The sequence below is a fragment of the Mustela erminea genome, chromosome 12 (genome assembly GCF_009829155.1).
Source record: "Mustela erminea isolate mMusErm1 chromosome 12, mMusErm1.Pri, whole genome shotgun sequence".
NCBI classification, from domain to species: Eukaryota; Metazoa; Chordata; class Mammalia; order Carnivora; family Mustelidae; genus Mustela; species Mustela erminea.
The window spans coordinates 81,472,846-81,484,906 of NC_045625.1; the positions used below are offsets into that span (position 1 = coordinate 81,472,846).

The following is a 12,061-nucleotide window of genomic DNA, read 5'->3' on the forward strand; positions in this document are numbered from 1 at the left end:
TATAATTAAAAAGGAATGTGGTGCTGCTTTGTCACAAAAAGGAATATTTGAATACAATACTAGTGGTCACTCTTGAGAGTCCACCTAAAAATCATGGAAGTGGAAGGGTTATCTGGTAAACTTCTTAAGTAGTTACACAAATTTTCACAGCCGGCCTAATTTAGTGCCATCTGTTCTTTTCCGTCCATTTTGTATAATCAAACTTACAGTAATAAGCATCAAGAAAATAAACATGAGAACATCAGACATGAGGTAGCAGAGGAAAAAAAAACTAACGTATTATTAAAAACCTTCAGCATTTCAGAATTCTATCGGAATTCATTTATTTAGAAATAAGTAATTGTATTTTTGATCTGGTCTATGGCTGTATTCCAGAATAAGGTTGAAGCAGCACAAAATAAATGTCAAGGGAAATCGAAGAAACTTACATGAAATAAAAATATGAGGGTAAAAGAAAGGCTCCATTTCTTATGCCTAATATTTTATTACAGGAGATTTATTTCCAAGCTGATAAAATATAAAGATCCTTTTATTTCTGTGGGGATGACTCTCCAAAGGGCAGTTTCAGAAGCCGAACAATCAAGTAGTTCTATAGTTATTTTATCGGTAAAAGTGGTAGACACAGCAGTTACTATCCTTCCTAGCATGGATTGTCCCTTTGGAATGGCACTGTAAAGGCAAAGACTAGTCCTACACATAAAAAAAGAAGAGTTAACTTTCCCTTGGGTCTGCTTCCAGATATTCTGAATCACCTACCTCCTTTCCAGTCTTATCTCTTAGCCAGACTTCAGCTGCGACTGTAAAAATATTGGGCATGTATCTTTGGCTTCTCAGAGTTCAACTTAGAGCCGTATGTGTGGCAGGTGCTCAGGAAATACCGATGAAGACAGACTGGGCATGATGAAATTCAGACTACAAGGAAAATTAATGCTATAGAAAAAAATGAAATGATACCTCTTACCTAGTTCACAACTTTACCACAATTTTATCTCCATGTACATTCCCAAGCTTGATCCTACTTTAGTAACTATAATGAAAGCATTTTTTAATCAAGCATCAAAATACAAAACTGCTTTCTTATGTAGCAACTCAAGGTGGGAGGTGGGTGTTGAAGCTTCATGTTGGATATGGGGACAAAGAAGAACAGAATGAGAACAGGCTTTTCTGTAACCCCTTTGAGAGATGCATGATCCACCCAAGTGAGTAATGAACTAGCCGTGGTTCTTTACATTTAAATCTCTTCTACTCTGTTTAATCAGACCTTCAATTACTAGATCAAAACAATAGAATTTGATGAGAAATAATGTTATGATTACTGAGATGGTAATAACTTTTGCTCTGCCATGAAACGTGAAAATAAATACTGTTCAGCTGTCTAGTTTTTCTACTCCTCTGTGATTTCTCCATATGATTCCTACTGCCCCATTCTGTTATTACAACCCGTGATCTACTCTTCAGTCAAACTGATCTCAAGGGTTGGTTCCACCAAGATGTCTTCCATGACTAACTTCACCCATAATGTCATATCCCTGATTATAATTCTTCTAACAATGATCCTCTCCGCCCATTTAGGTAAAAGTTCCTCAAAAGTAGAGATGAAATTGTTGTCTTTGTTTATTGCCAACCACTAATACACTACTTTGCACGAACGGGAGGTACTGACATGTGACTTAAAACTCTGTAAGAGTGGATTCCTTCATTTCTAAGTGAACTATAAAAATCCTTGCTCTATCTTTATATAGCTTGTAGGAGCATAATCATAATAGTAGTAATTACAATTTATTGAGCTCCTAGTCGAGGAAGCTCCCTGTGATTGCATGTATTAGCATTATGAGGTATGTATTATTATGTAAGGAAACTAAATAAGGGCTAGAACTAAGGTGCACTATCTCCAAAGCTCATACACTTATCTAGTAGCATGTCAAGTAATACAGAAGAAAATATTTAAGGGTGTTTTTATTGTTAGTTGAGATACTGGCAAATACCTAATGCCTATAAATAGAACTAAGAAAATAAGACTATGAGAATGACCAGTACCCTTTTCTTTGTACCTAGGGATTCTTTTTTTTTTTTTTTTTCCTAAAGGTCGTTTTATTGTAAAACCATAAATACAACACTGACATGAAATCATTTAAGTAACTGATCCTCTCTAACCATTAAAAGGATGTCTTTTTGCCTTGGCATCAACCAACTGGGAAATAATGTTGCAAGAATTCGGGGGATGGGGGGTGAATTCTGGACTAGGGCTTTTGGCGATTTAAGGAACCAAGTGGAACCTTCCTCTTCCTGGGAATGTCCCACTTTCGGATAAGAACAGACAGGTAAAAACAGCAACATTTAAACAGCTCAGTTTTAAATTTTATTACTCTGTAAAAATCTTTTTTTTTTTTTTTTCTTCTGTTCCTTTCCTCCATTTGACATCAGATTCTTGATCTGGATGGATGATGAAAGTATCCCCATTGTAAAGTCAGGAAAGAACCTCCATTGAATTACAATTTTTACAGACTCATTGTAGCTTTATATTTCCCTACTTTGGAAAACAGTTTGACCAGAATTATTTCAGGTAATTGAGCAGTTCCAGAAACCTTTATAATTTGTCTTTTCCCAAATCTAGACTAACAAAATACATGCCAAATTAAAAATCCAGACATGATCATAAGAAAAAAACACTTTTCATTTTCACTTGAGGATGAAAATTGTATTTGGGAAGCTTTCCAACCCATGAGCTTATGTGGTTATTAAATTATCATGACAGTCAGTGATATCTTACATTTTCCCCTAAACCATAGATTTATTCTCAGAATTTTATAACCTTTAAGAGTTCTTATATTTAATTGGAAAGTATTCTTTCAATGCCATCTTTGTATTTCAAGCCGTGAAAAAATCAAGTTTAATAACACACCAGATTGATAATTCTCATATCATTATCAACTCAGTGTATTTGTCACCTATTTCTAAAGCAGGCCAAATACGACTTCATCCTGTAAGCTCAGAAAGCTTCCCTGTAATGGTTCTCGCGTGGACTTTATTGGACTTCCGTGGCTAGGTGATATAAGATGTTTCCAGAGGATGTGAGAGGAGAAATTCAAAGATAAGGAAACTCACCCAAGTCTCTAACAGTCATACAAGAGCCAACTCTAGCTAACCCAAGACCACATTCCAATCCTGGGCTGCATTCGGTGATGTAGGGAATGCAGTTTCAGTGAAGATAGTATTGAGTTTGGATTTGGATATGTTGATTTCAAAGTTGCTTTGAGAGGTGTGTATCGAAAGTGTCCAGCAGGACACTAAGTTTTTGAGGTAGAGTTTCAGGAATAAGATCTGGCTATATATTCAGACTCGAGGGACCTCTGCATATAGATGACATTGTGGTGGATAGGATCACCAAGGGAATGTGTGTGGAGTGAGGGGAAGGAGGGTCTACACCTGGATCCTGATGGGATCCAATATTTAATGGTTAAGCAGAGGAAAAACAGCCTGCAGAGAAGACCAAAAAAGGGCCAAGAGGTAGAAAAAAATCAGAGAATGTTGTGGAAACCAAGGGAACAGGTGCTTCAGAAGGATGGAATGAAGGGCAGTGCCCAGTACAACAGAGAGACAGAGGAGGAGGAGGACTTGGACACGTTCGTTCTATTTATCAAGACAGAACATTCGTTCTGTTTATCAAGACAGTGTTGTCATCACTAGTCAGAACAGTCTCAGAATGATGAAGGGGCAGATCACAAGGGGTTGAAAAGGGAGAAGTGAAAAAGTAGAGATCCCAGTAGAGACCAGCCTTTTAGAAGTTTGGCTGTGACAAGAAGTGAGTAGCTGAAGGGGGCTGTAATTCGCAGGATTTTTCTTCAAGAAGGGAGGGACTTGAGTTTGCTTCTGTGTTGATGTTAGGGGAGAAAACAGAGATAGGGAAAATAGAATTGATGAAATAAGTCCTAGGGTGGCCCTGAGGAGATGGGGTCCAGATCTAGATCTAAAGGGGAGAGGAACCATCTGTATCCTCACAACTGAAGGAGAAGAGGAAAGAGTATGTCTGCAGAGGATTGATGGCAGGATATTGAAGTTTCAGCCTGGAGGTTTTATTATTATGCTAATAATAATAAATAACAACACCAATAATCATAATGGCACCACTTTCGTTGAGCTTAGTGCATCTCAGCACACATCACAAGTGGTCCCCTAATGCCCGCAATGGCATTCAGAAGTTGTTTTTAATATCTCTGTAATCCTTCCATATCTCTGATGGTAAAATTAAACACAAAAAGATTAAGTAACTTGCCCAGTGTTACATGACTAATAAGTCATATGGCTGGGATTTCAGCCTACACCATCCAGCTCCCAAGACTGCATCCTTACCTATGATGTGATGTGACTTCTCCTTAATCATAGCAGCGATCATTTATCTGAGTTCATATGTGCATTGGGCCGTGCATTTTATATCTCATCTAATGTTTACAATACTCTGATTAATCATTATCAATCAATTATTAATTGACATATGGAGATGCTGAATCACAGAGGACAGCCTGCTTTGGTTCACCCGACTGGCAGGTGTGTAGGTGTAGGTACGGGAGTCAGACCATCTGCCCACTGAGGAGGCTGGGGTGAGGCATCAGATGTGGGCAGTGAGAGAGTGGAAGATGGTGGCCATAGCTCCAGCAGAAAACAGGAGCCAGAGCTGACTGGAGCCCAGGGAGGAGGCAGGGAGGCACTAGAGGGCACAAAATTACGATGCACCAGCGAATCCAGAACAGAGGGGAGAGAACACATTTTGAAGCCTCAAGATAGCAATAATACGCTATTGTGTTGTCTACTGCTATGTAACAAATTACCCCCAAATTTAATGGCTTGACACAACACTGATTGTGTCACAGTTTCTGTGGGTCAGAAATTTATTAGTAGCTCATCTGTGTGGTGCTGGCTTGGGTCTCTCTTAAGGTCACAGTCAAGATATCAGTTGGGGCTGCATCATCTAAAGGATCGAATGGGGATACGGTACCTTCTAAGATGACTCACGCACATGGCTGTGGGTAGGAGTTCCTCCCCATGTGGACGTCTCCAGAAGGCTGCTTTATTATGGCAGCTGGCTTCCCCCAGAGTAAGTGATCCAAGAGAGCTAAAAGGAACCCTTTCATGACCTAGTTTTTTGCAAGTCGACACACCATCACTTCTGTTTTATTCTATTTCTTCAAAGTGAGTCACTGACAACTGCAGACTGGATGGGAATATTTTCAAAGAATTTTTTAACATATTTTAAAACAACCCCAGTGACACATGGTGGTTTCTTAAGCAAGTAACCCGTTTTAGAACTTAAGGGCCTTTTTCCACTCTAAGTAGGCCCTTAACCTGGACGGTCCGTGGCTTCCCTCAGGACAGGCCAAAGGGAGGTGGGCCAGAAATGAGGACGATGTAACCCCCAGCGAGCCCATGATTTGAGGGACACGTTTTCAGAATGCTGTAGAAAGACATAATTGTTCCACCTGTGGATTTTAGCCATGGATTTTAGGCACCTGGGCACTCTCTGGGACAGATGTCTGGGTTTGCTGGGTTTTTGCTTGGATTGCTGGGCAGAAAGGCAGCATCTGGGTTTCATATGACCCTACTTTATACCTAGACTTGCAGCCGAGCTGGCTGGATGGATACCAACCAGCCCAGTATCCCTGCTAACACAGGCCTCACTAGGCTTATGAGGACACACGGTGTCTTTCTCTATTTGGTTTTCATCTCCTTCTCTCAGTCCCTATGTTCCTCATTCTCAAACAGAGAGTGCTGCCCACGTCTCGGCAATATCCCCTCATCTCTCCCAGAAAGCAGGCCTGATCCTACGAGAACCTTGCCCGTCCCTTTTGTGTCTCTTTCTGCAAAGCACAAACCCCATCTTGCCGCCCACTGCCGCCTCTCCTGACTTCTGCATACTCTACAGTTCTAGATGACTCATCTGGAAATAATCTGATCAGCTGTCACAAGGATTTCAGTGCTCAGCTGAGCCACTGGCAAAAATGTCCAGCAGCAAAACCAACCATAATATCCTTTATGAGTTTAAAATCAGGCTGGCTCCTCCATCTTCCCTCTAAATGGCTCCTGGCCTGTACAGGAATTTAAGATCTATGTGCTGTGTAGATTTAGAGGAAAGAGTGTTTGTGGGACGCGTTTGCCCAAAAGACTTCACTTCTCTGAGCATCTGTAGTTTTGCCTATATGGTAAGCACAGAATGGGTTAATCCATGGAAAAGTTGTATCATAGTGGCTGGCATAGAATAAGTGATCAGTAAATCCTCATTTTCTTCCTGCCTAAATTAAAATCATAGTGCTATTATGAGGGAACAAATGCTTCGGTGTTCTGCCTGCCTGTTACTTGCCATGGGCATGTTGATATGTACCTCACCGGGTCATAAGTTCAGGGATTGCCAAAGGCCTGCGACGGATGACTCAAGAACCCAGTTGAGCTCAATTCAATTCTGTTCAGGAAAGGAGTTTCAGATGAGCCAACTGCCCTTGCACGGTAGAAAGCACTAGAAAGGGGAAGGAGACCCCAGGACAGGAGTGACCCACCTCTGTGTCCTTTTTCTGTGCTACCTTGGAAGAAGCAAATGTACTTTTCAACATGGGCTGTTCAGACTCAATCTTAGAGGTAGAAAGCCCTTAGAAACCACAGACAAGTGGTTTCAATGTAATTTGAACATTCAGTGAAAAATATTACCTAGGTGCAAAGTTGTATGTCTCCTCAAGCCAGCACAGTACTTACCAGGAACATTTCCTCAAGGCATTCTTAATGTATGAATAGAGGAAGAAAGGAATGAGTTGAAAGACTTGCCCAAAGTCACAAATGAGTAGCTGGAGGAACTAGAATGCCCCTTCCCCATTTCCTGACTGCCCACTAAGTACTCCTGAATGAGACCAGAACATGTGTGAAAGTAGCTAGAAAAACTCAAGCGGGTGTCTTAGATCAGCTCCCAAACGATCCAGTGAAGTCTCCCCGTGGGTAAGAAATGTAGCAAACGGACATCAGCACATAAAAAATGTTCAGATTTTCCATGGTGTCTCTGGATGGGTCACCTCCCGGCAACGGTAATGACCCTAAAAGTACATTACATCAAGAGCTTTCACCTTCATTAATCTCTCTCCTTTTTTTAAAAAGATTTTTATTTATTTTTAGAGAGAGAGTGGGTGGGGGGTGGGCAATGGGAGAGGGAGAGAAGCAGACTCCCTACTGATTGCAGAGCCCGACTTGGGACTTGATCCCCCAACCCCTGAGATCATGACCTGAGCCAAAACCAAGAGCCCGCTGCTTACCTGACAGATCCATCCAGGTGTCCCCACCTTCATTAGTTTCTTAAACATTAATTTAGACTTCATTGCTTCTTTGTTTTTAGAGTCAAGATAGGCAGAGGCCTTGGAACCAGGATTTAACCAGTCAGCCAGTACAAAGAGGTGTAGATGTATTAAGGAGTGCAGAATTCTTCCATCTCGCCTTGAGGGACAAGAAAGGGGCAAAAATATTATTACTTAGAGGTATACTGGCCCATGATACCCAAAGAATACAAAGTATCTAAAATCTACTTCTAAGCAGATTTCCCATCTAGGTATATATAATTCTGTATTTACCAATAATGAAGGCCTTTCAGATGCCATTCAGCCTTCATCAACCCGGATTCCACATCTGAAATATGAACATGGAAAATTATTTGAGTGATTCTCTTCTTAATTCCCTCAAAGATAGTGTATAAGCTGGACCATCTTTTATTCTTAGGGGAATCATCCATATGTATAAGCATTAGGATTTGATGCTCTCAAAAAACAGTGGCTGAGAGATGTGTTAGAGACATCTAACACGTCTACAAGTCCAGAACGTGTCACACTTGTTCTTGCTGTGGGCTCATGTGCACACATACACACACACACTTCCAAAAAGCGCTTTTTTATGAGCTCTTAACAATGCAAGTAGATGCATTACCTCCAAAATTTGTCAGAGGGAAGAATTCATTTGTATTCATGTGACACAAAAGCAAGACTTTTTTTTCCCCCCGATTTGAGAAGCAACAGGAAGATATGCAAATTGTAACTCAAACAAGAATAGACTGCTGGTATGTTTGTTATGAAGAATATTAACAGGATTTTGTAGGCAAGTAGACCAACATGCATTCCTCTTGAAGCACTTGGGGAGCTCTTTCCAACTTTGTAGCTGATCCAATAATTCCAGAGCCTCACCTTCTTAAATGGCCCGAGACAGGTGACAGAGTAAAAACACGTCACGTGGTGTGTTTTGCCAACTGATTGCTAATTTTTTTTTCTTTACTTAAAAAGATTGATTCAGATCTCTTGTGGAAAACAAAAGTCTGTGATTTGTCTGTCATCATATCATTTTGGTCACTAGCTTGCAGTGGGAAAATCAGTTTGTAGTTGGTAGAATAAAGCCAAGCTCGAGAAGGAATTCCCATTTGTAGATTGCCTGCAAGGAACCAGGCAAAGTGCCCGGTACTTTGCACCTATAATCTCATCTAACCCGCGAAGTTAAGTGGTGTTCTCACTTCCCTTTTACAGATGAAAAATGTGAGCCTCAGATTTATACAGCAGCTGGCAGAACTCATGGGATTCGGACAGATTTCCATGGCTTGTCTGACCAGGATTCTCAAGGAAATCTTCCTCCAATGATGATAGCAAAATAAATTAGGGCATTTTACTTACTTTCCAGTTGTATATCCCCTATTACACAGCAGACGAAATCTCTGCCAAAATAGGACCACCTTTAACTTACCTTCATATGAGATCAAACCAAACGGGGAGCAGTAAGATGAAAAAATTAAAATTCATGTGTGCTACTGTAAACTTGACCCTCTTGCCATGACTGATCTAAAGGAACAGTATTTCCAAAGAGCTGGTTTCATGTATCACAAGAAAAGAAGGTCCAAACTCAGAAGATTGATGCCCCACTGTCCTTAGAATCCTGTGGTGAGGAAACAGAGAGAATATAGTTAGATGATTTAATGCAGTTCTGTTATTCTCAGATTGTGGTAAGTATGTCAGTTGGCCCAGAATTATTTTCACAACCTTCTTCATTTGAAAATTTCGTTTTCACTGATGGGTCTTTAACTCTGTTCCCAGGAATTAAAAAGTGTGTTCTCATGTCTCACCTAGAACAAGTGTCTGGGATTCACTATGACACACTGTTTAACCTCTAGAAAATCCACTGTCCCCTGCCTCTCAAAGAAATAATTTGGGTCCTCCTCCTCCTTGGCATGGAGACTTGGGGACCCGCTCAGAAAATAGTGAAGAGTAACTAAAGCATTTTCTTTTGTCCAAAAGCACAATGCAGAGGCTCTTAAAGGATAGGAGAAAGTCCTTCTGCTAAGCCTCTTTTCTTTCAGCAAGGCATTAATATTTATTAACTTGCACTTTGCTATAGAATGAATGTTTTATAATCAAAAATGAGTAACAACAAAATGGGAATTTCAGCCACAGGCGACCCACTCTTCCAGTGATAAAGAACTTGGGATGGAGTTAGCAAACCGCTGTCTCTGTATTTTGGAGGACTCTCGAGCACTCATCTAGACAAAGCAGTAATTGAATACCGCTCCATTACTGGAAAATATCCAATCCATTACTGGAAACAATAATCGAAAAGTTACGAGCTTCCTTTATCACTGAGAGTCAACTAAAATGAGCCTATGAATTAATGTTGTATTAATGCTACATTAACAAATAAGACATACATGAAAAGGAATGAAGGCTATTTCAAAAGCTCAAAGTTACACATTTTAAATTTAGATTAGATCAACTCCCAAGCAATTCAGAAAAGAGAGGGTCCTTTTTTTTTTTTTAATTTTAAACAAAAACATGCCTGTCTCAAGTTTTCATATTCATTCATTCACTATGTATTGAGTAGATTCTGTGTGCCAGGCACATAGAAGTAAATTTTGAAATCAGAATCAAGATCTAAAAAAAAAAAAAAAATGACTTTTATGAGATCTCTGCTATTAAAGACTACCCTTACTAAATCACTTTGTAATTTCTTTAGCAAACTATTCAATCTTACTACAGCTTTTCGTGAGTGAGTTATTACATACTGAAAATGAATGAGAGCATCTCAACTCCATAATGAATGTACACATCGCACAAAGGCACGGAAATAAAAACCCAGTAGCATGTATTTATGTTCTGTCAATTCTGATGATTCAGTATAAGGCTAACCATACCAAGCCTTGTAACAATGAGCTTGTTGAGCTTTCCTTTTCATGGTCTTGAGTGGAATCTCTACCTAAATATTTTAGGAGTAGATTTCCAAAACATCATTTTGTTTCCATCATGTCTAAGCAGTGTGGGCAGGGGAACAAGCAAAGATTTTGGAATCAGACCCAGATGTCAGTTCTGGTTTGTGCATGAGAAACTCTTGAAAAACCCATTTTACCTCCAGTGCCATTTCTCCATCTCCGAGATAAACATGAGAGCACCCACCTTGTAGGATTGTTGCAAGGAATATAGGTAATGTCTATAAAGCAACTAGAACTGGCAACCCAAACTCACAATCGATTTTGCTTTTCTTTTGATATAAAAAACTGAAAGACTTACTCTGTTTGGGGTAGTATAATTCACCACAAAATGAAAATAACACAACAACAAACAAAGACAGAGATGAATATTTTGATTCACGCTCATTTCATGAGACACGTATTTGACATTCAGTATTTCCACTTAAATAAGGTGTCTAATAAGATCAAGGTTGATTTTTCGAATTAACAGACCTTCAGATGACTGAATGAAAAAATCTGCCTGGCCCCCACTCCCAACCCAACCCTACTCCAGAACCATGATGGCTCTGCCGTGCCAATTGGAGTATGGACATCGTGGAGAAGAGAAAGACAAAACAAAACGAGTAAATGTTAAAATTACTTGTGGTTCATCAGCAAATGAAAAGATCACAATGACACAATCCTTCACATGCCAGTTTTTGAGTATGGTGAGAGCACAAACTCTAGCTTCTGTATCAAACTCAGCATATAAACATGTTATTCCTTAAGTATAATCTTGCTGTGACTGGGGAACTTTGACCATAAAACTTGCTACCCACAGTGGTGTTAGGAAGAGGATATAAACTGTTTTCACTGTACCAAAGAACTGACTTATCCTTCTCTCTCTGTTTCCTCTCTGGCTGGTTCTCCTTTTCATATTTTGCTCGCTCTTTCTCTGACTGCCACCTCTTCCTTTTGAAATTCTGCAGGTTGTCCGGCCATATCAGACCATGTCCAACCCCATGAGCAAGCTCACTGTTCTCAACAGCATGCATTCCCACTTCATCCTGGCCGACAACGGGACCACCGGGAAATACGGAGCTGAGGTCAAGCTGCGGCGACAACTGGAAAAGCACATTTCTCTCCAGAAGATAAACACAAGTAAGTGGGCAGCTCTTCCCACTGCTGGGCCTCATGGGAAGCCGGTGGAAAGTAACCACAAGTGTACCATGTGGCAATATTACAAGAACTTGAGCAAGTGACAAAGAGGGACCATTATGTGTCTGCGGGGCCAGTGGTTAGAACCCGAGGAGGTCATCCGGGGGCAGAGGACTGGCCGTGAAAGACAAGGGATTACGTAATTAGTGGATTAGCACTCATTTGTCATTGTCTCATCTAGGGTGTATGCATGCAGATACACTTTTCTTTCCAGACTTTTCCTACATCCTCTACACAGTACTCTAGGAGGAAAGGCACCCTAGAGAAATTGTTTCCATTTGTCTTTTTTTGTTGTTGTTGGCCAGAAATTACATATATATATATGATATATATTATATTATAATATGCTATATTATAATATATAATAATATATTTATTTATAAATATATTTATATATTATTATATTATATATGATTATAATATATATCATATATATTATTATATAATATATATGATATATATACATATATAGATATGTATATCTATATACACACTATATATATCGTATTATAAATCTGCCTATGCTTAGGAATTTCAAGACAACTGGCATTCTCTAAACAAAAGTACTCTGTACCCATTTTCATAAACTTTGATTCTGTGTTTTAATTCTGTGTTATTTATTGT

At 39.7% G+C, this 12,061-nt stretch overlaps 1 protein-coding gene across 19 annotated transcripts in view; it reads left to right on the forward strand.

Moving 5' to 3' along the window:
* TRPM3 (transient receptor potential cation channel subfamily M member 3) overlaps window positions 1-12,061 on the forward strand; it is a 785,382-nt gene that overhangs the window by 552,388 nt on the left and 220,933 nt on the right. For all 19 annotated transcript variants that reach the window (XM_032308281.1, XM_032308298.1, XM_032308285.1 and 16 more), the window contains exon 6: window positions 11,209-11,380. In XM_032308281.1, the coding sequence (XP_032164172.1) occupies window positions 11,209-11,380 (172 nt within the window). The remainder of the gene's footprint in view (window positions 1-11,208; window positions 11,381-12,061) is intronic.